This window comes from Gasterosteus aculeatus, chromosome 8 (genome assembly GCF_964276395.1).
Source record: "Gasterosteus aculeatus chromosome 8, fGasAcu3.hap1.1, whole genome shotgun sequence".
Classification (NCBI taxonomy): domain Eukaryota; kingdom Metazoa; phylum Chordata; class Actinopteri; order Perciformes; family Gasterosteidae; genus Gasterosteus; species Gasterosteus aculeatus.
In genome coordinates, this window is record NC_135695.1 from 16,413,693 (window position 1) to 16,441,244 (window position 27,552).

General features: G+C 43.8%; 1 protein-coding gene and 1 long non-coding RNA gene across 3 annotated transcripts; one reads left to right on the forward strand and one right to left on the reverse strand.

The window, feature by feature from the left end:
• The first annotated feature begins 269 nt into the window (after positions 1–269).
• Positions 270–3,489, forward strand: s1pr4 (sphingosine-1-phosphate receptor 4). Of its 2 annotated transcripts, none has more exons than XM_040184955.2 (2): positions 270–937; positions 1,584–3,489. In XM_040184955.2, the coding sequence occupies exon 2, from the start codon at positions 1,725–1,727 to the stop codon at positions 2,967–2,969; it is 1,245 nt and encodes a 414-aa protein (XP_040040889.2). In that variant the 5' UTR covers positions 270–937; positions 1,584–1,724; the 3' UTR covers positions 2,970–3,489. The 2 variants fall into 2 exon arrangements, with proteins under 2 accessions (XP_040040889.2, XP_040040890.2); XM_040184956.2 differs by having other exon boundaries at positions 935–1,210.
• Positions 3,490–9,907: 6,418 nt separating this feature from the next.
• On the reverse strand, positions 9,908–20,582 carry LOC120824379 (uncharacterized). The gene is made up of 2 exons (XR_005712940.2): positions 20,268–20,582; positions 9,908–13,058 (listed from the first exon to the last, which is right to left on the reverse strand). It is a non-coding gene; the product is annotated as an uncharacterized LOC120824379 (long non-coding RNA).
• Positions 20,583–27,552: the final 6,970 nt, after the last annotated feature.

A 27,552-nucleotide genomic window follows, 5' to 3' on the forward strand; every position in this document is an offset into this window, starting at 1 on the left:
GTACAATTAGAGGCTACTTTGCTGATAAAATCTTTGAACACTCCACTTCGAGGGACAAATCTGTTTGGATTCGCTCATATTTGAAAGTGGTTTCTTGATGTTGTGGTCTGGAATCTTTTTTTTTGTTGCATTGCAAAATGCATGCATGCCGGTTCTCAGTATACTATGTGTTTACGGTTGACTTGAAAGTGTCACGGTCGTATGCCACTGCCTGTCTTATGGCATGTGGTTATGGCCTGCTGCTGCGGGCTTAGACGTTTGCTGAAGTCAAGCGTGCCTTGCACGGTGCCAGTGAGAGTGGGGAACGAATGTGGCACGTCGGTTCAAAGCAGCTGTGTGAGGAAATAGAATGAAACCCTCCATCAGCAGGGAGGGGCACATTTGCCATCCTGTTTCTCTACTTAGAAAGAATCAGAAAAACATTATTTGAGGCTTTTGTAATAACCCAGCTTTGGCTTGCCGCCATTTGGTCTTGTAAGTGCTCGTGAGATTCTTGCCACACATCCTGAAAACACACACGAGTTATGTTACATTTACGTTTGCCAGAGCCTTTCTCGTAGAAGTCACCGTGAGGGCAACTTGAGCAATATGACTGGATGTGTTGTTGTAGTGAAATCTGTAAGGGGTCCTGGGAAAACTTGTTGATTTTGGTGCACCTGAAAAGTTGTGGAGAATCTTTAAATATCAGTAAGAGTAAATTCGTTTTTGTGAAATAGATAAATTACGAGGCCAACAATTTTCTTTTTTCAAGGTAATGGAACAGACGACAATCTCTCTCTTGCATGTTGCATGTTGTGTGTGTGTGTGTGTGTGTGTGTGTGTGTGTGTGTGTGTGTGTGTGTGTGTGTGTGTGAGTGCGTTCTGGGTGTGGTGCACCTAGCCTTATTGGGCTTACTTCCCCAATCACCATCACTCAGCATCTCCACCAACAGACAGAGTAAGTACTCGCCACTGCTCCGCATTCACATCACTAGAACTTTAATTGGATTTCATCAACATATAATAGATGACAATGCAATATGGACGGTTTTGAACAGATTTGCTAATTCCTGCTAAAATCTCAGGGTACAACATAAAGTGCTTGATGCATAAGGGAAAAAACTGTTTTTACCCTTTAGTGTAAATAAATATAATCCTTTGAAAAAAAACAATTCATGTTTTTTCAATCATTTTGGGTTAATCTATATCAATTTATGTCACTGGAGAAAAGGTAAAAGTATGCTTTTGTCATATTTGCATTTAGTTATCATTAATATATTTATTATTTTAGCCGGGTAAATCGTTCGGTATTGGTATTGGAAATTTCATTGAAGCATTGTCCAGCATTCATGAAAGAAAACGTGTGCATTTCCTTCACGTGGTGATTTAAATGCCCTCTGCAGCTGCCTACTCATCCTGTGCAAACCGCAGAAAGGAGTGTTGTTACGCATGAAGCAGGCATTTAAACGCTGCCTTTTAAATTGATTGGACCGCCTTGATGAGGATGCGCAGTCGTGAGCGAGGGGAATTGTGTTTTTTTAAATTGTTTTCAGATTGGTGCTGTGATGAAATTGTTCTTAAACCCTCTTCCTTTGCCTCCTCAGGTTTGTGTCTTGTACACAGGCAGAGCTGCAGTGGTTAGAGTGTGATGATAGCCTGTTCGATAACAGGAGTTCCACACTAGTTCCCCTGCAGCACGTACATTCTCTACTCAGCCCTTTTGGACCCGCACAGCTGCTGCTGCTATGAGTGTCTTCTCCTCCTTCACCTCCTCCTCTTCCTGCCCCCAACTGTACCACTTACCCAGTTACCCCGGCAACACCACCTTATCGAACGCCACCACCGCAGCCAACGACGTCAACCATGTGATCCTGCGTCATTATAACCACACGGGGCGCCTGCAGAACAGAACCACCTCGGACCCGCATAACTACATCAGTGCCTCCATGGCCGTCTTCCTCTTCTTCAGTATCTTCATCATCTTGGAGAATCTCCTGGTGCTGGTGGCCGTCATCTCCCGCATCGCCCACAGCCGGCGCTGGGTTTACGTCTGCATTGCCAACATCACGCTCAGTGACCTCCTCACCGGCGCTGCCTACCTGGTCAACATCTGCATGTCCGGCAGCCAGACGTTTCGCCTCACGCCGGCCCTCTGGCTCTTCAGGGAAGGGGTGCTGTTTGTGGCCCTGGCTGCGTCCATATTCAGTTTGCTGCTGATCGCTGTGGAGCGTTACACCACCATGATAAAGCCCTTGCCCCAGAAGGCAGCGAAGAAGACCTACTGCAGGATCTATGGCTTGGTGGCGCTATGCTGGATTTTGGCGATGGTGATTGGCTTTCTCCCCTTGTTGGGCTGGAACTGCGTGTGCAGCCTGGACGGATGCTCCACGCTACTTCCTCTCTACTCCAAGTCCTACATCTTTTTCTCTCTCATCATCTTCTTCCTCATCCTCCTGGCCATCGGCGTGCTCTACGGGGCCATCTACTGCCACGTGCACAAGAGTGCACAGCTGGGCTCCCTGCGCAGTCGCAAGCGCTCTTTGGATCTGCTCAGGACTGTGATCACCATAGTTGGAGTCTTCATGCTGTGCTGGGGGCCACTGTTCCTGCTGTTAATGGTGGACTTCTTCTGCGACTCCCGGCAGTGTGCGCTGCTGTTCAGCGCTGACTTTTGCATCTCCCTGGCGGTCTTGAACTCTGGCCTGAACCCCGTCATCTACGCCTTGGGCAGCAGCGATATGAGGAAGGCCATCGCTAAGCTGCTGTGCAGCTGCTGTCTGAAGGCCGGTCTCTGTCGCCCAGACACCTTCACATCCAAGGAGACCAGCAGCACCTCAGGGAGCAGGAGGGACAGTCTGAGGAACAGTTTTAACAAGGTCAGGAACCTGAGCGTGGCCTCTCCACCAGCGACTCCAAGCAAGCCTCGCAAGGCACCCAAAAAATATAGGCTGAGCTCCACCACCAGCTGCCTGTCAGTTTCAAGCGGTTAAACCACAACGTGCTCCCCGCCCAAGCAAACAAGACCTGTGCGCACTGATACACACCCAACCGTTTCCTCTTAGTTTTGGTTTCAATGTTGAGTGCTCGGCCCGTAGGTACTTGATGACACACAGTTGACATATAAAAAAATGAATTTATTCTTGCAATGTAAACAGTTTTTGGGCCTTATTTATGAAGCAATCTGTTGTTACACCACGGCTTTGGTACGCTGCAAAGGCAGAGAGCTCGGAAGTGGTCATTACTGTGCTTACAAGAGTAATGAAACATCCATTAAGTTGTAAATGCAAAGCTTTTTCTATCCAATATATATATATATATATTTGAGGAGGAAGTGATGAAATGTCTATTGGTTGGGGGACGGTGGCTCAGTAGATATCACACTCAGTGACTCTATTGCCAAATCTTTTCTCAGTCAACTTGTGCAGACTTGACAGACTTGTATTGCATTATGTAAGATGTACGTTTTACTGTATATTGAAAATATAAATAAAGTTTATTTTGCCTAATAAATGAGTGCATGCTGTTTTTCAGTAAGTATTCCTCTGGAGGGAGACAAAAGCCATAACTTGCTCCTGCGGATGCATCAGATTATTCAAAATGCTGTAAATGCTCCTGCCCTGATATTAAACATGACAGCAACCTGAGCAAACTATGTTTTTCTTCATTTATGATATCGAAACATTACTTGTCCCAATACATTCAAATTACCACTTTTAATCTCTGCCAAAAACATTTGTATTCACTCAGCAGTTCCATGCAGTAAGCGCAAAGCACTAATGAGTAAAGTATGTGTGTGTTCTAAAGGTTATTATTTCTATTGACTCCTCAAAAAACCTTTATCGAAGAAGGATGCTCCCTCCCCTCCATCCTTTGCAGACAGGATGACGGATTGAAGTTCAATTTGAAGGAGGTGAGGGCAGCGTATGCAGCCCCAAGGACACACACTGCCAGGGCTAATTGATAAATGCATCATGACTCTCTCGCAGGGTAGATATATGAGGTTTAGCAGAGAGTATCCGCCTGTAAATTATACAGGCTTCTATAGTGTACTTATGCTACTGTGTACTGGAACAACTGGAAAAGACATGTAAAAGTATTTTCTTCAAAAAACATAACCAACGATATGCCTTTCTGTATGCATTGTGTGCTCTCTGGCAGTTTTGCAGTCATTGCAATAGAGCTCAGCTCCAATGTGCAGTATCACTTGCTGTGTTGTTTCTACTTTCAGTATAACTTAACTCTGAATCTCAGCTTCTTTGCTGCAGGATTGCGTGGTCTTTGTCACGGCGAGGCCATGCCTGCTGCTTCTCCTTCGTAGTTGAAAAGGCCATATCAGATAAACCAGTTTTTTTCAATCAGCTTCTTAGTCAGATAAACAACCTCGTAATTTAAATTGTTACGTTGATCGTGAGAACTTCCTTCAAGGCTGCGATGGGTTTAGGATTAGGCAAGTAGAAGTTAGGGTAAGGGTTAGTGTCAGTGTCCAGGAAATGATTGTAACTCAATGTAATGTCCTCTACAGGCATGGAGACACAACGTGTGCACATTTGTGTGTGTGTGTGTGTGTGGGTCACAAACCCATGCTGACAATGAAATACATTAAGCAAGAGCACAAAATGATGCAAATATATGTAATCCGTTTTCCTTTTTTTGGGGCAGAATTTGCAACATTTTGTTTTAAATACCTCAGTGTCTCCGTAGACCGCGGCGTTGAAACCTCGTCCCCTTTTTAGTTAGCATCTGTTCCATTTCCTCTTGTGAGATCTTCTTAAAAAATAAGCTATGACATGATACTAGGATTTTCTGTCCATTGTCTAATGGGTACTGATTTTCTTTACTTTTCTAACCAGAAAACTGGGATTTCAGTGATTTGTTGTTTTTGCCATTGCGATTAAACAGCTAAATATCTTATTAAATAACAAATGCCATAAGTTTTAACATGTCCCCAAAGCCTTTTGTAAGTTGTGTTCAGTGCTGATGAAAGGAAGAGTCTCTTTGCTTATCCAACCAAAATATAGACACAAAAAACCCTGATACACAACAGAGAGTAAATCACACATGAATAGAAACGGATAGGATAGGATGATAAAGATACAGAATTAATAATTAACAGAATTAACGACTTCATTCAATAGGAGATTCAACATCGTTCTGTTCACCTGTCACGACCCCCCACCCCCCCCCCCCCCCCCACACACACACACAAATGCACATATACACAGACTTTATCATGATTTATACATATTTATACATATGACTATGTAATGGAGGGCTAATGTATACCTTTGGTTCACACAATCGTTCTGTAGATGGAAGTGCACTCACTTTGTAGACAAACATGTTCATAAACACACATTCACGCACACAAAGTGTGAATCCGCTCTCTATAGTCGTTCATGAGGTTTCTCCGACGTGAAGATCTAAAGCTGGCTCTCCTCAAAATCCTTTCTTGTGTTTCTTTTTGGGCTGAAGAAGCAAACAAGTCATTGCTGGTTGTGTGTGTGTGTGTGTGTGTGTGTGTGTGTGTGTGTGTTCCCGTCTCGTGAATTCCTGCATCCTCACAGTTAAGAGTAGGGGATAAGCCGCTCTCATCCTCGGTGCTGGCACAGCTCCAAGTCCGGTGCCTGATGAAAAAACAACAGCAAATTCCAGGCTTTATTAGCTCTGGCCTTCGAGACGTTTGTTGTATCATATTTGACATGTCAGGGGCTGATCAGCACCGCACGCTGTTCTCTCTCTTCGTCTCCGCTTACAACAACAAGACCTTTTCTTTGCTCTAAATGAGGTACGATGGGTTAATGATGGTTGCGTGCGGACGCGGCTGTGCCCTCAATAATTACCTCGCTGGCTTTGCCTCCAGGTGTTCAGCAGACAGCTAATGATGTAGTGTCGGTGAAGCTACACGGGGGGTGGGTGGTGGGTGTGTGTGTGCCATCAGCACTGCGACAGCTCGGTGGCACATGTGCTGCACAAAACACTACACATAACAAAACACCGTTGAAAAGAAAAACTAATGATGTGGAAAAGAAATCAGTTGTCATGTATAAGGAGTGTGTTTATTACGTTTTTTTAACTGTAATCAGCCTGTAACTGTAATGTGCTAAAGGGAAAGATACACAAAGTGATAAAAGGCTTTACGGCAAAGATATGGGACTGACAGCTTTACAGTGGACTCAGTTTTTAGGACTACTCAATTTGAAGGGATATCTCTCATGAGCATCAAGATGTCTATAGAAACGTCTGTTGAACCTCCTGATGCAGCATAATCTACTTCCGTGTGATTCAGCTATGGGCCCAAATATGGCTAAATGCACACTTTCTAGTTTAACAACCCGCTCAAGCAAGTGCTCACATTGATTTGCTGGGCATGCAGTACAGAGCCCTACTACTATATCTACTTATGTGATATTCCAGACATTTGTCCTTCTCTTTGGCGCCAGACATGTTTGGTGAAAGACTGCCGCTAAAAAGGCAACATACAGTAAAACTAACATGAAACGCTTTGTCTCAGTGGTCACGGTTGAAAGAGCTGATCACATAAGAATTAGCAATAGTCGAGGCCTTAATCCACCTTAGACCACAGGATGCTTTCAATATGGATAAGGCACTTTCTTGAGAAGAAAGAAAGAATACTCATGTTGACTCACCTGATCCCCAAGGGATTGTTAGCCTTCACTCAAAAAAAATTTCACCGTAAATTAACGGTAACTTACTGGCAACAAGGAGGCCAGGAATTTACTGTTATTTTACGGTATAATATGTAAATGGTTTTTACACTATATTACCGTAAAAAGGATTACAGTAAATTGGCGTGAACTTTACAGTCAATTCATGGAAAAATACTGGCAGCGGATGCCAGTAATTTGTTGGTTTTTATGGTACACTGCCGTATAATGTATTACTGTAATTACTTTAATTTTACAGTGAATTAACTGCAATTTACTGGCAGTCGACGCTAGTAACTTACTGTTTTATTTACAGTGCCCTACTGTAATATACGGTATGTTGCTGTATATTGGATTACAGTTTGATGCCATACAACTACTGTTTTTGTGTTATAAATACCAGAATGTTACCGTTTACTTATAACCGTGTACTTTTAATTCCCCACAAATTAAAGAAAGACAATTTTGTTAATATGTTGTCATGCAATTGTTATAGGTGGCACAGTAATGGAAAACTGTAAGAGCTTGTGAGATCTTTCTTTGTCTCTTCTTACAATTTACAAAAAATTGGAGAGTTTTTCCACTTCCTGAAGACCTTAATGTCTCGTTTGCAAATGCATTTGATAATATCAAAATTGTCGGATAATTCACTTTCAAACACACAAATTTAAAAGAAACACAATAGAACTTTGTTTGAGTGAACTTTTGTTGTTTTAATGTGTGTCTACGTGTGTTAATGTATACACTTGCACCTGTGTACTCATCGAGCAACAGTAAAATGTGTTCGCACGGTGATACGAACCAGACGTTCACAGCCAGGCGGGAGTTATCTGGTCTTTGTCATTCATTCATACACGCGCAGCCACAGACACACCAACACACACACCAACACACACATTGTCCGAGCCGGGAAAATCTCTCTTTATTTAACCCACTGGACTCGCTCCCAGACCAAGCGTCGTTAACTCAACGCATGTCCAAAGCAAAACAGAAATCAAACCTTTTCTTCATGTGTTGGTTTCTGTCACCTGCACAGCCGTCTTCTTCTCTGGTGCTTGTGGAGCTAATTAAAGATGTATTTGCTTTTCTAATCATTAGTTTAAAGTTATGCATGCCTCTGTAGTTGTTCATATAAACACAGCAGGTCTCTAAACTAGAGATACACAGTAGGTGGAGCATAGCTCAAGACAAGAAGGATGTTCTGTTCCTTAATTAAAAGGGAATGCGCCGCCACGTTGCCTTTGGTCTGCAGTTTCTTTCCTCCGCGTCTTAACAAAAGAGCCCCGTTCTGGGAAGATTTATTCTGATGCCAGTGTGAGTGCATGTGGAGGAGGAAGGCCTCTTAAAGTCTACACACCATCTCCGGACCCAGCTGCTTCCTCCTTATCAGATTTTAGATTGTGGGACAGTGGATACAAAGGGCAGACGTTATGAGCTTTTAAAATGATGGAGGCAAAAACACCATCAAAATTGCCACAAGCACAATGACGTGTTTTTTTCCCCTTCCTCTTTCATCGAGAGCATATGAGACAAATAACAACGTTTTCTCTTGAGGGCTGGATGTTGGCCATGTGCTGTGACTCTGCTCTCAACCTTGGATATGTATGTGAGCAAGTCTTCCCTCTTTTCCTAATCGCCCCTCTCATTCATTTGTGCTTTGGCTGAGCACCGTGACCACTTAACTAATTGTGTTGTGAAAGATGTTTCAAGGGTGATGATTCAGCTTCAGTTTTACTAAAGTTTCTTTACTGAGGATGCAGGTTTTGTCTGCAGGGGATTTGTCAGGAAACAAAAACAAGACTCGGCCCGGTAAGATTGTAGACTACTTAGGAAAAACGGTGCTATTAAATGCTGACATAAGTGTGCTACCATGCTCACATGACAACGTTGACATGCTTATGTTTAGCAGGTTAGCATGTATGTACTATTAGCATGTTAGCATGGCCAGACTGTGGCTGTTTGTCAAAAACAAATCCAATCTGCTGTCATCATTAACCACCTTCATACAGTATTTCATCAATTCCAGCAGATATCTGACTCTAACACCAATAACACATATTATATTAGTAGCACATACTTTCTATTCACAAAATAAATATTTTCCATCTGAGTCATCTGACTGAATGAAACGCTTTGTCTCACAGTTAAAAATCAACCCACTGTACGTATGAAATCAATAAAGCACACTCAGTCACCGCCAGTCCACCTTTAAATCCTACACCACATCACACATTTGTTTCAAAGCCCCGTCGCTCTTCTCCGCTCACTACTGAGATCACTCTTGGGAGGGTTTGGACTGGAGGTTGTGGCGTGCTGGTTTGGAGGTCCTGTGATGCAGCGGCGGCTCCACCGCTGGCCGTCTTTTTTTTCCATGAGGCCCCGAGGAATGGAAGGAGCTGGGGCTTTGTAGAACAGATGTTCCGGCTCAGCTCTTAACCAAATTACGTAGTCAAGCTCACAGCCACAGGCCAGAACCGCACGGATGCTGATTGATTGCCAAAAGGGGGCAACAAAAGCAGATCAGGCTCAATAAAGCAGCCACATCATGAAATCTGGTCAGCCTGTGAGGCCTGATGGTAAAAGGGATACTGACATTGCTATGGAGACCAAAAAGGAGAGCCTGCAGCTTTGGTTTGGGTCCCCGTCTCTGCGGGTTGGGAAGCATGTGTCTGCTTTCATAAGGAGTCAATACTGTCTATTCTGTCATGTTTTTGCATAAAACAGGCAGCAACTGGCTTGTCTCAAACAGCAAGTCCAGCCTTTGTTTGCTGAAACTGACAAAAAAAAAACTGTGAGATCATACTAGTGCCCCCAAAACATTTAGATTAATACTATAAATCGTCTCAGTCTTGATATTATTTGGATATTCTCATATCTTTTAACGTTTCAGCAGTATTATCTGTGAACTGTATTGTCTAAAAAGTTTGAAAGGGTTAAATTTGGGTTTTGTAGCCGGAGAGAAGGGTACTCGCCAGACTTTGTTTCTTTGCTTGAGGCTAAAAGATTAAGGCTATATGGACTGAGCCTAGCATAACAAACCTGATATCCGAGTCAAGACCGGCCCATATGGCTACCTCCCAAATTCACAACGTTTAATTATATACATTTTTAGCGATTCAAGTTACTAAAGCTTCCAAATGACCTCATAGTTTTCTCAGCTTGGGCAAATATCTAAAAATGTTTTTTACTGTAACATATTTACCTCACAGGAATAGTTGATGTAATTGTATGATCTTGAACCCAGAAAAACAATGCTTGAACTCTTTTTAAGGCTCTTCAAATTTTTATTAAAATGAAATAGTAGTTGGATTCATAATGAAATGAAACATTGGTTGCACCTGTAATATCAAAATAAATCATGCTCCAAATCAGTAGAATTGTTCTGACATTTAGAATGATGCTTCATTCGCACCGTTATCCACAATCAGGTAGATGAAATACCCCGGGGATAAAAATCACACCAATCAATGAAAAATACCTGCCTACCTTTCTAATCTCAAGTTCGCATGAAACATTCATCCGCAGGGTAATAGACGTACAATTGTATGTTCCAACCACGCTCAGAGGAGTCGCTGGTTAAGAGCAGATTCATCGTGCTTGGTAATAAGCCTTCCACTCCCCCACGGGTGTGAGACTTCAAGATGATGCGCTTTTGCCTTTGGTGGCTGCAATTTATCTGTAGAATGCGGAAGAAGCAGCATTGCTCACGTCCCCCATCACTAATAATGGAGGCTGCTGGGTGACATACGTTACACGAACACAGCAGATATTTAACCGGGATTACATGACTACATAAACTCCAGTAACAGTCTGGCCTTTGACAGCACAAAAAGGCAGAAAAGAAAGAGTCAGACAGAGATAGGGTGGCGTGTTTTCTGCAGAATAATGAAATAAACATGAAGGCTGAGCAGCACAACACCAAGATCGACAGCATCCGTATGTAATAGCATTCACACAGCGGCTGAGGACGCCAGGGCCCACCTATCAAGCAAAAAATGGTAAATCTGCTCATGAAATATTCATGTTTTAGCAAAGCAAGGGACAGCCATGTGAAACTCAAGCTGCACCGCCCTTGAAGACGCTTCAGGGTTCGGTGCCGTCGTCTGACAGGTTGGACGGCTCAGGTTTGATTTTAATCAAGGCCAATGACTTGAAGCAAACTCAATGCATTGGTTAAGGTCAACTAAACACAAGAGCACAGTAAAGTGCTGAATCTTAGCCGAGACTGTCTCGCTGCACGTTGAGTGGAGAGGTTACAAGTCCCAGGGAAATGTGCTGTGCAAATAGTGAAGCCGAAGCTGAATGACAAACTCGGTCGATCCCGATTGTTAATGGACTCCACTCCTGTTCCTGCTGAACTGAGCCAGTTTTTAGAAAAAACACTGATACCAGTTCAGTAGGCACGGGAGGAAAATGCAGCGTGCGGCCTCATTGGAAGGTGTTTCTTTAAATCCAACAAAAAGGATGATGTGATGTGCAACATGCAGAGAACAATAGAAACACTTTGGAAATTGACCAAGCACAGCAGTTGCAACTCCTGTTGTGCTTTGTGTTGGCATGGTACTTACTCACAATGACGGCAGTGGCAGAATTGCACTGTAGTAGATAAATGCAGCTTTGCATTACTAAAAGTGAACTGCAGATACTGCAGAAATAACATTTCATCTCCTGAAGGTTTATAACATTGCTAACTCAGTTATTAAACCTTTTACCAAAGGATATTTAACTAAAACGCTGAAGCTCATGTCCCAAGCAGAAAGTTATCAATTCTATCCGGTTGGTGATCCAAACCAAAGACGTGGACATGGAATATCAGGGTTATTGTTTATTTTTTATTGATTATTAATGAATAGCCGGATGACCTAACACATGTAGCTTGATTTAATTTAATTCTTTACACTTGTGTTTGGACAAGCTACAAAAGGACAGAAATCTCCAAAGTCTCTAAATGGTGAGTGCAGACTGTCCTTTGTGCGACAACCCACCGCTTTTGAATTCAAAGGTTTACGGGCCTGCTGTGGGTAGCAACGGTTGCTAGGCTCTGACAATCACTGCGAGGGGTTATCAAACTGTGAACTCGGCGCACGCAGGCTTCTCCTCCGACATAAAGGTCCAGGCTGTGGCACCAACAAACCGGGACACTCGCCCTGAGCAAACACAGTTGGACACGAACGGGGCATGCCCAGACGGATCTGACATTTAGCACCACATTCCTCAAATACAACCTGTGGAACTGTTAAGTCCACATTGAACCTGGTTCAAACTGTCTCAGTGATGCGCTGTCAAACGTATTTGGCATGCATGAAGATTCTTGTCTACGGTTATAACTGGGGTAAAATAAGACGTTGTTGCTTTAGGCAAACAATAAAGAAAACGATAAAGCTTGTCTGGACTGTATTGCCCCATTAAACCATGAACCCCACATTGCTCCTTTATGGGATCATAACCTTTACTTTTACTTTGCTTTCTTTCTTTTTTTCGTAATTTATCCCCCCGCCCGTCTTCCTTCCTCCTCCTGTCTTCATATCCGAGATCATCAGGATCTTTCCATTCACCCGAACAAATCCCCTCCGTCGAATCCCCTATTTCACCTCAGGCACTGAACTTAGCCACTGTGAACAACACATAGCAGGGATCACTGCTCACCAATTAGCTAAGCTCTGTGCCTTCAGCAAGTGGGTGGCTGGCTTTGGAGCGAATTCAGGTCTACGCCGACCTTTACGTGACTGCTCAGTGGTACATTTTTGCAATGCTTCTAATGTTGAGGTCTGCTTCCCCTTTGACGGGGCACATTTGTAAAATGTTTTAAAGTGTGTCCTTCATTTGAAACATGAAAATCGTCTCACTGTTAATGAATCTACTGTAAATTCTGAGAGACAAAACTTGTTGTGTAAACATGTATAATTGTAGGCTCTTGTGTGCTTTTACATCGAGTGATTGACATGAAATGTGAGAATGGTGAAGACAGTTACATCTTTAGACATATGCGCATTCAACTGCACGCTTTAAACCCATTTTTTGCAGTTTTGTGATAAACTGGTTAACCTCTTGAAATCCACTGAGGGAGCTGATCACAAAACCCGTTCAAACCTCTCCAGTATTTACTCCTTCGGAATCCGTAGCAACATCCAGTCTCAGATAACTTTGTGTCTGAAGGAGACAACACAAAGGCATCCCGCTGTGGAGATACAACGCGGGCGGGTCACCCGCGGTGCCGTGAAGGAGTGGAAATCCCTGGCAATGTGATTTTGTTTTTCTTTGTGCATCAAATCACGGTGCCAGGAACCCTCCCCACCACAGCCGTGACAAAGCCCGGGCCCTCGTGCACCGAGCTGCATTCTCTCTTCTCCAACACCTCCCCCCCCAACGGGTTCCAGGTGCCGTCCTCCACCGCATCTGCTGAGCACCTGAGACCTGAAACAAAGAGAGACGTGAGGTACATTACTCGTCTGAATAAAAGCTTCAGAGCAGAACCTGAACCGATCTGATGGCGATCTATGATGCACTTTAAACCACTCGTGCAACCTCGGAATGGAAGATGATACATGTGATCTAAAAATATTAGATTTGAAGAGCGACTCTGCAGACTTCTCTGCTGCACAGATGGGCGAGATGCAGCAGATGTGGAGTCTGGTTGCAACATGCAGAGTTAGCTATCCGGTCGGGTTGTTAAGCCACAAAAACTCTGCTTTGAAAATGGCAAAGACGGATCCGGTGCTCCCGGATAACCGCACTACAAAATGTCGTCCGAGGACAACGTGCATCTTCAGGAGATCCGTGTCTTGTTTTTGAAAATAATACGCCAAACGCACAAGCTTCTCTTTCGTCTCGGTTTCAGATGAAACAGTTGTTTTTCAGGTTGGAGGCTGGTTCAAAACTCTTTTGACAACGTCCCTCTTGTACGATTGCAACATCATCGTATAAAATTATCTTTTGTGGTTTTGTTTATGCCATTTCACGCGGAAAAATCCAAGCCCACCCTGCTAGGGAAGGAATAATGACGGTATTGTTGAGCCGTCAGGAGGAGGAGGAGGAGGTCATGGCTCAACATTCTGTCCTTCAGAGCTTTTGTCAGCGTCTTCTTACACCTAATTTAAGAAACAAAATAATTGGAGAAACACATCTGTAGTTTTTTCTACGACAAGAGAAAAATCAAGAACAGGTTCCTTGTTGGAATAACACTCTGGTTGACTTTGAACTAGTCAGGCACAAAAAAAACCAAAACAGTGGATTGTTGTTTTTATGATCCAGTTTTTGAATCTTTGGAGAGCAGTGTTAAAGTACTGGAGGATGACATTTGGAAGCTGTTGCTTTGGAACCATCCACATTTTTACCATGTCTTGTCTCTGTCTCAGACAAAAACGACTTTGGATTTTATTTCAATGATGCATAACAAACAAACAGAGGAAAATTCCAACTCATAAAATTCCCCTCTGCTGTGCCTTTTGATTATGTTGTAAAGATATTTTTGTCTGGTCCCACAGCATATATGGCAACGAAGGAAGTGAATGAAGATGAATCTTTGTTTATCTGTGTATCTTTCCGATTTGCACGTCCCTCATTATACCCTGAGTGTGTCATGTGGTGAGCGCTTCACACCGGCCCTGCCTTGGTCCTGATCTTAAATTGGTCTCGGTTTAGGTGATCTCCACTACAACGCTGTTGGACGGAGCTTATTTCCTGTTTGCAGACTTTGTGAGAGCTACGCGCCAAGCTGGATTAAGCTTGATAATTACAATGAAACTTCATAAGACCCTTCTTCAAAAGGTCTACTCGTGTCTACACTTGCTGGTAGATTATAAACCTTACAATGTCTGCTGACAGAATCTCAATGGCATGTGTGCAACGTTTTAAAGGAACTGCGTGTCCTCCACGGCCCGTGCAGAGTGCACAGTACATGTTGTACAACCGAATGAAGGCGTTGCAAACTCCTTCCAGACCGAGAAATATGTCAGTCCTGTCAACCAGTCCGCCCCTCGCTGGACGGGAGTCATGAATAAATATGTTTGTCTTGGTTGTAAGATGTGAAAGGTTTAGCTGCGCTTCACGGCACAGTTGTAGGAAAGTGGAAGGAGGGGTTGCCTCTGTGTATGTGCGCGCGTGTGTTTGTGCGTCTGTTCGTTTGCATGTGTGGGTTAGATGAGGTTAAGTGTGAAAGAAAAGAAGAAACTGCTGAGAGTGTGAGTGAGTGAGAAGGGAGCGGTCCGGCCCTCAACGTGGACGTGAGTCAGTGTTGGTTTTCCGGGTGTGAAAACTTGATGGAAAATTATCAAATTTAAATAAATGGTGTGGTGTTTTTAATAAATGGAATTCATTAAAATATTTTTTTAATGAATTCCATTTATTAAAAAAAAAGAATATTTTTTTAATAAATGGAATTCATTAAAAAAATATTCTTTTTTTTAATGAATTCCATTTTTGTGTTTTCAAAACGCCTCAAAAAGGGTCGCTATAGCTCCACACAGCCAGTATATAAGTATATAAAACCCAAAGATTTAAATGTAATTCTCAAATATGATAGAGAAAAAGCAACATATCCTCACATGTGAGAACCAGAGGATTTTTCTCTGCGAGCCTTCAGCTGACATGATTTCAAATAAAATGGAGTATCGTTGTCAATTGAGAAAAAATTCTATCATGTGTGAGCCCAAATGTAGATATTTTACAGTCTGATGGAAGTTTGTATTTCACACGAGGCTGACGGTGTGAGCAAGTCACCACATTTTCAGGGTGCAATGTTTGCACACTCAGCCGAACAAAATGACCTCATTCACAAAACTGCTTGTCGTGCAAAACAGCAAAAGGGATAGGATGTAATCGTACGATGCTCAAGTGGTTAGCAACCTAATTAGTTAACTGCAACACGTACATTCACATACAAATCCTCAACAATCGATCTTTCTTTCTTAGTTACTTCCTCCTAAAATTTCCTTTCAAAGGTGAAAAGGGCTGTTTGTCTTTCTATTCCAGGCAGCTTGAAGTGTTTGCACGGGAGATGTTGCGATGTGTGTGCTGGTGTCCGCGGGCGTAAGATTCACATCTGAACGCGGGCGCTTGGCGCTGACGTCAGCCTGCATCTCGCACGCCGGTGCCACTGGGATTTGTCAGCCTGCTCTCACAAAACAGTGTTGAGAGGCAGAAGGGGAAACAAGAGAGGGGGAGAAATATAAAAGAATGTGGGAATGTGTGCGTGTGAGAAAGAGTCAAACAAGTCAAATTGCATTAGAAGAGCTTTGATTTATGGATGCTTCCGAGAAATACTCTCAGAGAGCTGCTAACTTCGGTTACGGCCTGTTAACGTGAGTCCCAGCTTGGCAGTGACTTAGGAGACTTCTCGAAGCAAAACGGATCAAGAACAGAAACGTTTACCTTTTTGAAGAGCCAGGATTGATTCATATTAAAAGCAATGGAATGAAGACGGACCTTTTATTGATAATGGGGATAGAATGTTGAGTCTGAAGAAGAGCTTCGGATCGTAACATCATTTTGGAACGGCTCAGGAATTGCACTTAAGGGAGCTACAGTGGGACTCCATACTGCTCAATAAGGGGACGGTGAAATCAATTTTCCTAAAATAAGAACTATCATTTAAAAATTAAATTGTAAAACATAAGCCTACAAAATGATTAAAACACTGGGTTAGTTGCCTATTCATGTTCTCATATGGGATATATTTATTTGCTTATATTTGTTGACCAAAATTACGTTAACCGTCATTTTTTTGTAATTTACCCCTATGACATTTACGGAGAAGGGATCAGTTTCTGTGATTGTTGGCCAATTTATGAAAGTAACCACATTCGAAATCGCTTGACGGTCAATGTTGTTCCACAATTACCGGCATTAGCGTTATTGCGTCGGGATATTTCACTCAAAGCTGAAGTAAACTAAATTGTTTGTACGTTTTTATGGAACTTGAAGCCGTTTTAGGGAGACAGAGTCTTGAAGGTCCAACGTGACTCAGACTGCTCGTAGGGCATTTGTTGGCTTTGTTTAACTTTCCACAACTGACAATCCAACCACAATCACACCAACTTAAAAACCACCCGACATGTGAGCGAGTCAGATCACTACTGCACAACTATTACACAACCGGGTCACTGTGTTGTTTGTTCATATGAGTGTAACACTTAAAAGTTCTTCTAAAAGTGACGAAAAGTCATCCCATTTCCCTCTTTGTACCAAACGCTTTTCACCTCGTCTTCACTACGGCTATAAATACGTTGCCCTGAAGGGATCCGCTTCAAACAAAGTACTTGACTGACTACTTAACAAGGAGTCTCTGAGAAAAAAAGGAATGCAGAAGGAATTCTAGAGCCCTACACATGAACAACTCGCATATTAAGTTAAGAGAAAGACAAGTGAACGCAACTGTGTGGGTTGAAAATGTTTGCTTAATGCATCTGCTGCAGTAAAATTGAGGAATAAGTTGAGCCACTGGAGGAAAACCGCGTAAAGCAATTGAGCTCCTGCTGAGTTCTTTCAGAGGCCGAGTTGTTGGACTGTGTTAGAATTGATTAGAGGGATGAAACTGGGCGACCCTGTCTCAACCAATAACACATTTTTAGGTAACTAAAGACCCCGTGAGCATTAAAAAGTCATTAACCAGAGCTTGTCGGGTCCAAGTTTTATAATTTAGCTCATTAGATCACTCGATCCCAATAAACCAGTCCTGCCATGTGACTGATGAAGAGAGCAGGAAAGCAGGAGTTTTTTTCTTGTGTCCCATTAACAATAATCCACTTTGCATTTCGTTAATGCAATTTTGGCGGGGATGTTATTTCATGCAGAATCAATCATTACCAACCTTTTGTCGGAAATGAAACGGAAGAAGACATGTGAGACGAAACAGATTTGGTGATGTTATGCCAAAAAGGTACTTGAAGCTAAACCATTTGAATTATCTTTAAAGAGGCACTGTCTCACCTCTCATTGGACTATAGAGAAAAGGGAAAAATTGTTCTGGTTCAATGCGCAGACAGAAATGTGATCTACTGTAGTCCAGTAGAGGAAATGGCATAGCTGCATTACATCCTGGCATCTTTGAATCTGATAGTAGTAGCTGTCTCAGCTATTAGCTAATAGCCGTGGATAAGCTGATAACATTATGACTGGAAGGGGATAGGCTCTCTGAAACAAGCTGAGAACAAAGGGACGCAGAGCCAAAGTGAAGCATATAAAAGATGGAAAGAATAGGGAGGATGAAAGAGATAAACGTGCTGTTGTGTAATGGTGAGCGAGAGTGACGCAGCGGTGGAGGAAATAAACCTTTGGACCATCTGGTTCATTTGAGGACAGTGGCTTCTTCTAGTACAAACACTCATGCCTGACTCAACTAAACCGACCGCCTTTTTTTGTGCGTGTCCCGTGCCACGCCCTCTCAACATTAGCGAACTCCCTTCTCCCCAATAAAAAGTTGTAAAATTGTAATAAATTCCGATGGTGGTAAGGAGGAACTGAATGAGGTTTGGACGGGTTTCCTGACCGACTCTGAGATGCATTCGTCAGCATGGCGCGTGAGAAGGCCAAGAGGAGTTGGTGTGTTCGGATCGTGACCTCAGTGACCGGCAGGCTCCCTCCCTTTCCGAGCATGCAATCTCTCCACAAACCGAGGCCTGTTTTTCCACCACACATGGCTTCAATTGGAGGCTACTGCTGCTGCTGCCGTGTCTGCAGCTCAGAAAGGAAAAAAAGTCTGAAAATCTGAAACTGGCCAACAGATCAAGCTGGCAGAGCCAGTCAATTGCAGATATCTACGGGTGTTTGCTAAATTGACAGAAGAAGAGAAGGCTGCGTAGTTTTTGTCTGTTTGCGCATGTACTTGTGTGTGTTAACGCGTGCGCTTGTGCGTGAACAGTCCCGTATTTAAAGTCTTGCTCGAGCGCCGGCACGGCGAGCTGTTTACTACTTGGTTGGTCATAAAAAGTAAATACGCATCAGTCGGGGCCTATCAAAGGCTCCTTCATTTGGTTCCTGGCGGAGATGGCCTTGGATGTGTGCTGTAATTGCCTCGGCTCAGACAGAAATTCCCTGTGGCAGACGCATGACCGGGCTGAATGAGCTGAGGGAAACCATGCTGTCCTGAACACTTAAGCGCTCGGTTGATCTGAGGGGAACCAGCAAACACACAAAATGCAGGGAAATTAGGAAAAAAGAGGCGAGCCTCGCACGCAAGAGACTGAAGCTCAGGAAACTACTGCAAATCGCGCAGGTGTACCTCCTGAAGGAGGACACAGGCCGCACACAGGCATCTCCTCACACACTAAACACCAAGGGTTAAATCAGCAGCAGAACCCAAATAACAAACATCTGTTGGTTGTTCTTTAGGCAACGCCCTCGTCAACATCTGCCACGGATAGTGAGTGTGCGAGGCCTTACTCTGAGGTTTAATTTAGTTTAGCTGAATGGACTGATGTTTGGTCAAAGGGGGCAGAAAGACTCACCCAAAAAAACAGAAACAAAGTGTTAAAATACGCTCACTTTAAGTTTAAGTTATTTTTGCCTCCTCAAACTCCATGACACAGCAGTGGCATGGCATGTAGTTCGCCAGTTAATTATTTGCAATATTCATTATGTAAATGTTAGCTATGGTTTGGAAGAATTATTTGTTAACTTGATCAATTACTTTGTTAAATTGTCAGTGTTTTACTTTGAACTTGAAATAACAATCGCGATATTATATAGAACATTTCAATTCATAATTAATCATAAAATTAATCTTTATCTATCAATATCGACGGTACGTCACGACATATACAACCATTATATGAGAAAAAAGGTGAAAACAAAAGTTAAAAGATGCATACAGCGGCAAAGTTTGGTGTTAACTGTCAGCCTGTTTAGTATTGCAAACAATTATTTATTATGATTTGTGCAATTCACGTTCCTGCATTTGGTCGCCGTATACTTCTCTAGCAGCTTTGTCCGTGTGAAACACTCTCACACACTGATCCAGCAGACCCAGATAAAGCCCTGGAGCACGTTGAAATATTTGAACAATTTGTCCAGAAATGTTCTGTGGACTCCGCTTTAGAGTTTATCGAATCAAACTTCTTTTCCAAACAGTGCCGAGATGATTTCGTTGTACAAAAAACCCTAAAAAACGCAGTCATGAGTTTGATGAGAAAAAGTGCTGGTGCAGCAGCCAGAAGCCGTGCAGGTGAGTGTGTGTGTGTGTGTGTGTGACACACTTCTCTACCCTGCCTTTCTGTTCACTTCATTGATTTGATATCAATCAACGCAGCATGCTACGCTCTAAACTAGTTGCGATTGGTTAGCGATTATATTTTTCCATTGATCCCCACACACTGCGAGATGCGCTGACGGTGGGTGTGAAACCGGTTTGTCACACTAACGGAGACGCACTCTCCTCCCGGGGGCCGTCACAAAGAGATCAAAGCTCGACTGTGACAACTGCACAACATCCATAACATCCAACCGAAGCTTTGATAGTGTCTGCTGTCTTGTGTTGTGTCAGCTGCCAAAGGAAAAATACATAAAAAATAAGGAAAACAATAAGGAGAGGCACATAACTGAGCAAAGATAATAAAAAAAAACACCCATATGGGGAAACGAGTCGAAGGAAAAGCTCTTGAGAGACAGAGATGGGTGTCTGCCACCTACCGTGCCCACAGGTCCGTTTTCTCTTACACGGCAAGTCTGAGTCACCTCAAGAGTTCAGCCGATGACATCCACAGAGTTGGGAGCCACTGAGCGATTTTCCCTGACAGGCAAACTAACTCACTGACTCCCCGATGACCGGCCGGACAACTGCGTCAGGCCGCCTGACTGTGCCAACTGGGCCACTTCAGAGTCAGTCGGCGCCGACATCACCTCACAGAGTCCACCGGCGAGGTCGGGCCCGCCGAAGCCGTCCCATGTCACGTCCTGCTCTGTCCAAGGGCCGCTTCCCGGAGCTCGACGACCCAGCCAAGAGGCAGAGAGGGAGAGTGGGAGAGGGAGAGAGGGAGAGAGAGGGAGGGAGGGGGAGAGAGAGGCGAAATGAAGCTCTGTCCCATTTGTTCCCACAGCCTGCAAGGAGGAGAGGGGAGGAGTGGAGGCTGCTCCGTTCCCATAGAGGTCAGATGTGGAGTTAACACACACCCAGCCGGCTGCAAGCTGGTAACTGCCGCCCGCCTGCATGCAAACCCAGGTTGTCTCCCCCCCCTCCCCCTCCCTCCCTCTCTCTCTCTCTCTCTCTCTCTCTCGGTCTTTCCTCCCTGCTATACCTGACGGATCGCTCTGGAGACACAGCAGAGCACCGAGCCACTCAGCCGGGAGTTACAGCGGAGACAGAGAGACACTTTCAACCAGTTGTCCCACGAGATCCACGGTCCATACGAGAGTCTGGAGGAAGAGCTGCCAGTTCTCCTTCTTCCCTCCCTCCCTCCTCCCTCCTCTCCTTCCCTCCTTGCCTGCCTCTCCTCTTTCATTCCCCTCTCTGTTTTTTTTTTGTACAGCCTCCACCGAGACACTCTTATTGTGGCAATTGCATTAGCCTTTAGCCAGAGAGGAATGGCTCTAAGTGCCTAATGCAATGTTGTGCCTCTCCGTCTTTGTCTCCCTTTCTCCTTATCTCTGTTTCCTCCCTCCGTCTTTCTCCCAAGTGTCACTCAGTGTGAAATGTACTCGTACACGAACGCACCTCCTCTCCTTCATTCTGTGCAGCTTTTCAACCTACCTCTGCGAGACATCCCTTAAGGGGACACTGACTCTGTTTTTCGCTCTTTCGCAGAGGTGCCGAGCCACTTTGAAGGCGTCCAAGTGCGAGATCATATTTCCGCAGGCTGAAGGCATTGATTGCGTTTCTCTGCCTTGCGATTGTCTCCAATGTTTACCCGCCATTACTGAACTAATGGCCACTGCCGGGGATATGTAGTCCATGTAGAATCAATAAAGCCACAATCAGAAGAAAACACATTTAACTTCTTATTGTATGACTACTTAGTGTTACTTAAGGTTATCACAATACATCTTGATGGAAACTCTGAGTTTTCAACGTGAGGCATGTTAGTGCTCATTTTTATTTTCCATGGGAATCAAGGACGTTATAGGAATAGCTCCCCGGATTAAGACGGAGGCTGAGGCTTCTTTATTTCTGGTTATCTATTGAAAGTTTTTTCCAGGTGAAACGAGAACATCAGTCGTTGTGGGTTGAAAACAATTTATCTGGCGGACTTTTTACCGTTTGAAGCTGACGCGTCTCAAAAAACTCGGTAAACTGGGTCATAAATGTGCACAATGTAGGTAAAACCTACCCTATCACACGTTGATGATCCATGTGGACGACATTAAAATAAACTAATTGCAGTTTCTTAGGGTTACTTGGCCACCCTTACAAACGGTAGCATCAAGGAGTATCTTCCACACAGTGAGGAAATACTACACAGTTTCACCTGCTGGATGTAGCCGAAGACGCTAACAACCGCTTACTTTGCTTAAATGCCTGAACATCGCATCTGCATGTGGAGAAATCCAAACCCTGCCCAGTTATGGTAACCGAGCTGAAGACTGAGGAGGTGTTTTAGTAAAAGGTCAGAGAAGCCAGTAGAGAGGTGACAGTGTTTCATCAGTGCAGGCGCGATGCAGCAGTTTTGGACACTGGAGAGTGACATGAGGCCCAGCGGAGCGAGCCTCTTGTAAATAGAAAGTCATGAATTTCACCCAAAAAAACAATGTGGGCACAAACAGCTTCTCCATCCTCCTTAGGTGACTTTACAAACTGTGCTGGATTTCTCCTACACACCATACAAGGGTCAGTCCAAGTGAAATAACCCCACTTTAAAAACAGCAGAAAATGTGAACAACAAATAAAAAGAAGAGTAAACGAAATAGAAGAAGACCCTCAGCAGAGACATCAACGTCCGGCGGCTCCAACTGTTCATCATACTGTAAATCCCAAATGATTAGAGGCCAGCAGCAATGATTGAATGGTATTTCAAAGAGCATTACGCGCCCAGACATAACATTCATTAATTAAGCTTGTGTGTTCGCTCTGAAGTTAGATAGTATCTCACAAAAATAGTTTTGGAGATGAGAACTGCAGCCACTGCAATGTTCTTGGGGCCGTCTGTCAGCCTCATAACTTACAATTACTTCATCAGCGCGATCTATCATTTACACTGCACAAATTCACTTCAGTGTCTTTTTCCAGGATGACTTTTCATCATCGCGACGAGGACTGCAGTAGCGCCGAGTGCGAAAAGCGGTCGGTGGACCACTGGAACCTGGCGTTCTGAAAAGGGAACCTTCCACCGACCACATTTCGCCCTTGGCGTCACTCAATGAACTGTGAATACCAACCGCTCTTTTCTGGGTGGACGATTTCCTGGAGCTCCGACATGCGCGGCGACGTATATACCATCGTACCGACAATTAAATCATTGCACAGTATTGAATTGCCTGTTTACGCTGAGTGTGTGTTGAATTGTGTGTGATAATGAATGTTCACGGTTTCGCATCTGAGCTATGTGAATATACTCTGACATTATAGCAATAGGGCGGCACGGTGGCGTGGTGGTCAGCGCTGTCGTCTCACAGCAAGAAGGTCCTGGCTTCGTCTCCGCCTAGCGGCCTTTCTGTGTGGAGTCTGCATGTTCTCCCCGTGTCTGCGTCGGTTCTCTCCGGGTTCTCCGGCTTCCTCCCACAGTCTAAAGACATGCTCTGGGGATCAGGTTGATTACCCTAACCTAACCCCCCCCATGACCCTGTGTGCAGGATAAGCAGTTTGCAGATGGATGGATGGATTATAGCAATAACTTAGTAGACCCTCTTCTATAGGGTGTGGTATGAGAACCCTGACTAAAAGGGCAACAGAGAAGGGGTGCTACGTTGGTTTCTGAGCTGAAGAGGTTGGAGGTGCATTGAGTCTCAAAATTACCCCAGGACTTATAGTCACCCCAAATTACAAGAAGACATGCAGTACTTCATCACTTAGCTAGCTGGGCAGATGGTGTAGATTTAATTTGCCCTGGAGCTGAATGGAATTTGGTTGTAGAGCTCGGAAATGGTTCAAATTAAAATGATCAATTATCACAGTGATTCGTTGTTTAATTTGAACTTAGTCTTGAGGTTATTAAGCCGATTTATTTTTGGGGAGGGTTCACCAAACCTCACCAATTAAATTACGCATTTATCCCACTGATGTTGTTCTGTAGACATGGAAGCTCCACAAATAATATTCCATTCTCCTCCGTTGCGTCAGCGTTGGGACAGAATTCTCTGAGATGGATATTTCAACCCCCCCCCTCAAAAAACGCACCCACTGGAAACTACAGAAAATTAATCAGGTTCACGGGAGGAAAACAGAAGCGGCACGACAAAATTAATCATAGATCACGAAGCTGATGCCGTCTCAGCATAAAACAAGCCATCTTTGAGCAGTAATGAGTGCTCGTTGTTCAAGCCAAGGTGCTGGTGTTTGCCTGTGTTTCCCACATTTTCCCTCTGGGCTTATTTGTTTGTTTAAACCAGTCTGAGGCTTTCAGACTTTCCAGCACACCGAGCCATAATGAAGCCGAGAGGCGGGCTTCCCGACCGGGATCATACTCCGATTTTAAGTGACTGAAACCAAACAGTCTCCTCCAACCGCTAGCAGAGAGGTTTCACTGCATGCAAAGTGTTTCATTTTTGTTACGCATTGCTACGTTACGGTTCCTAAACACTGTCACACACTGTTTGAATGACATGCGTTGATGTGCATGAGTACGCTGGAGAATTTGTGCTGTTTATGTTGAATTGAGTGGCATCATCTGCATAGTGGCCCGCAGGTCTGCAGACCTGTTTTTTTGTAATTTGGGGAGGGTTAGGTCATAAGACTTCAGTCAAACAAAGTCCCACGTCAAATCTCCCCTCCATTAAAGGGGGGAACTTGACTCCAAGTCCAAATTAGGTCTTAGATCTCTCCCAAAGTATTTTGATGGGCATTCCCTGCTGAGTAGCAGCGAGATGACAGGAAATAGAGGGATTCTTCAGCAAATTGAGAGTCAAGCAGCTTGTCTTTCAGTTTTCTAAATGCTAACCACTCACATTGTATTGCGTTTAACATTTTCTTTTCAAAGGGGTTGTATTTACTCGCTGGGTTGTTTTGACGGCAATAGATTGTAACCACAATGAGAGAGCAGATTGCCAAAGTTAAATTTCTATTGGGTCCAAGTGGTGGCTGAAACGGTTGTTTTTGTTTTGTGGAAATTTGTCTCAGCTCAAGATTTATTTCCTCGCTCGGGGTAAATATTTCGACTAAACTTTGCTTCTGTCCTGACCCTTCTTTATGTTTCGTTATTCGACCGCACGCTGTCGGAGCGTAAAGATGAAGAGGTGAAGGCTGATGGCAGACTGAGGGAGACAGACAGCCTGGCTGCCTGTCTTTTTCCAGGGTGGGCCGAAGACGGTGCCAACGGGAATGCCATGCATGGTGCTGTGCCGGGAAAAGAAGCCTACGCAAGACACGGGGGAGGGACCAAGCACATAGACAGACACACGTTTATGCACAAACACACACACGCACAAACACGCACGCCCTTCTTGGATACGAACATTAAAGCGTTACACAAAACAGGGGGCATGAACCCAATTTGCATGTGGACACGGACACACAGAGACTGACAATAGGCGAGTACGCACACGCACAAGAATGCAAGGATTTTATTGGCCAGCTATAAACCAGACACTCGTCCAAACACACACACACACACACACACTGTACATAACCTATGCAAATGAGGTCCCGGGGCTCCGTGGCATGTGGCAGATGCCCAGCTCTCCTGCCCACATCCTGTTTCCAGAACCAAACCCGAGCTCGCCGCGGTTTCAAAAAGGGCACTGATGAAAGACGAGTTTTCGAATGTTTGTGTCTGTCTCTCTGTCTTTCTCATTACACAATCTTGATCACGGGCACTTGGAGCGCGGCGGAGGCTTGATGCGACAGTTGAACTTGGATCATGCATCTGCAGGCCTCTCTTGCCCTATTACAATTCTTCCATTTCTTACAGCGTCAATAACTTTAGTTAACCATCTCTCGCTACATGGCCAGACGGAGTGAGAGACAGTAACTCAACCTCCCACCCACCAAACACAAACACACACACACACACACAGAGGCATGAGTGAAAATAGACACATGTGTTTCCTAAAGCCCGGTGATTTCTTCCTTTAAGCCGTTAAAGAGAGGGCTTGTGAGTGATGCATGCTGCCTGGAGGGCTCTCTGTTATAGTTCTCACTCGGTTCTCTCCCATACTACTGGAGCATCAAGGCCATCTGTAGCTCGGCTTACAACAAACTGCAGGAGCCACATGTGCAATCATTTTGAACACGTTCACGTCTCCCCTCCGTGTACAACGGATTTCATACCTTATTTAGATTTTATGAGAACCTTTTCTGACTGAATCAATTGCGTTTTTTCCGAGGAAGACCTTACGTATTGTCACGGCATGAGAAGCCAAGGCGTAACTAATAACGTGGCATTATGTAAGTTATTAAAACGTATGTGCTTTTCAAGAAGAAACACGCACAGGGGAAAACGTCTAAGATTGTACCAAATTCAAAAAGGGAGACAAAGAAGAATGGGAAAGGAGGCTGCAGGTAATCAGGAGCAGCAGGAAATGGAAGTTCAATTACAGAGTAGAGATCCGTACACCGATGGAGGTAAGGATGAGGCACGGAAAGACACACATGTCGGCTGTGATGGCTCCTCCCAGCGGCCCTGCATCAGCGAGGGGCTCATGGGGAAAATCCCTTGGGACTAACTGAACTCATCAAACCTCCGCTGCAACATCTGGATGACACACCACCACTTTGCAGTGGACTGCCGGGGAAGTGGCCGGTTAGCAGGACTGGGACAAACACAGCCACTGTATATACCTAAACAAGATGTTACACACGTGCTCAGATGGACATACGTGTGTTTACATGCATGGACCGGACTTTTTTTAGCCATGGCAGGGACTCTCAACAGGTGGCAATGATGGTTAGTCAGCCACTTTTGATCCAAACAAAAATAACTCTATTTGGAAGATAATGCCATGAGATTTTGTTCTCACGAGGTTGAAGCCCAGAAATATAAGTGATTCTTCTAACTGCTCAAACAAAGGTGTCGACATTTGTGTACTTGATTTAAACCGTTGTTGTTGTTGTTTGTGGTAGAATAGAGCTTGAAGTCTTTATCAAAGAAAACTCCACCAAATACTAGGTAATTAAATTAACTAAATAATACTAAATAAGTATTAATTTATTTATCTTCTCTTTTTTGATGAACTTTCACCGGTGCCTTGCCAAATAAACACAAAATATCAGAAAAAAAAGATTCAATATAATTATTGTATGTAGAAAGAACAAATATTCCTGAGACAAAATGTGTGTTCTTACATTTTATCAAAGCTTATATCTATGTGTGTTCAACGGGAGAACCAATGACGACATCCGCCTTAAGGCCCACTCTTGAATTACAGCTACAGTAGTTATCTCTCTATGCAAGCAATATCTATAGTTGTGGATTTCAATATTAGAATTATAGTATTGAGGATAAGCCCCTTTAATACATCTGATATCTTAATATCCCGACTGCTTGTTTTGTTTATCCTATATTTGGACCGCGTACACTCGGTTTGATTTCATTACGTTTCGAGATCAGATATCGAGGAACATTTGACTGATAAATAGCATCATTACCTGAGGACAAAGTGTTCTTGTCTTCATATTTTGAAGTTTTAGTCCCACTTGTTCTCTTCTCATTTGTGTGGGTGTGGTGATGTTTTAAAAACAAAACTTATCTTAAAAGACAGTGGGCTTTTGAATGGACTCATCGGTTAATGTTACAGTATTTCCATGAATAGAAACAGTTCTGACCAGGAAGCATTGCCGCTCCCAAACATTTGATTATGTATTTATTCTCAAATAACAAGTAATCTGTCC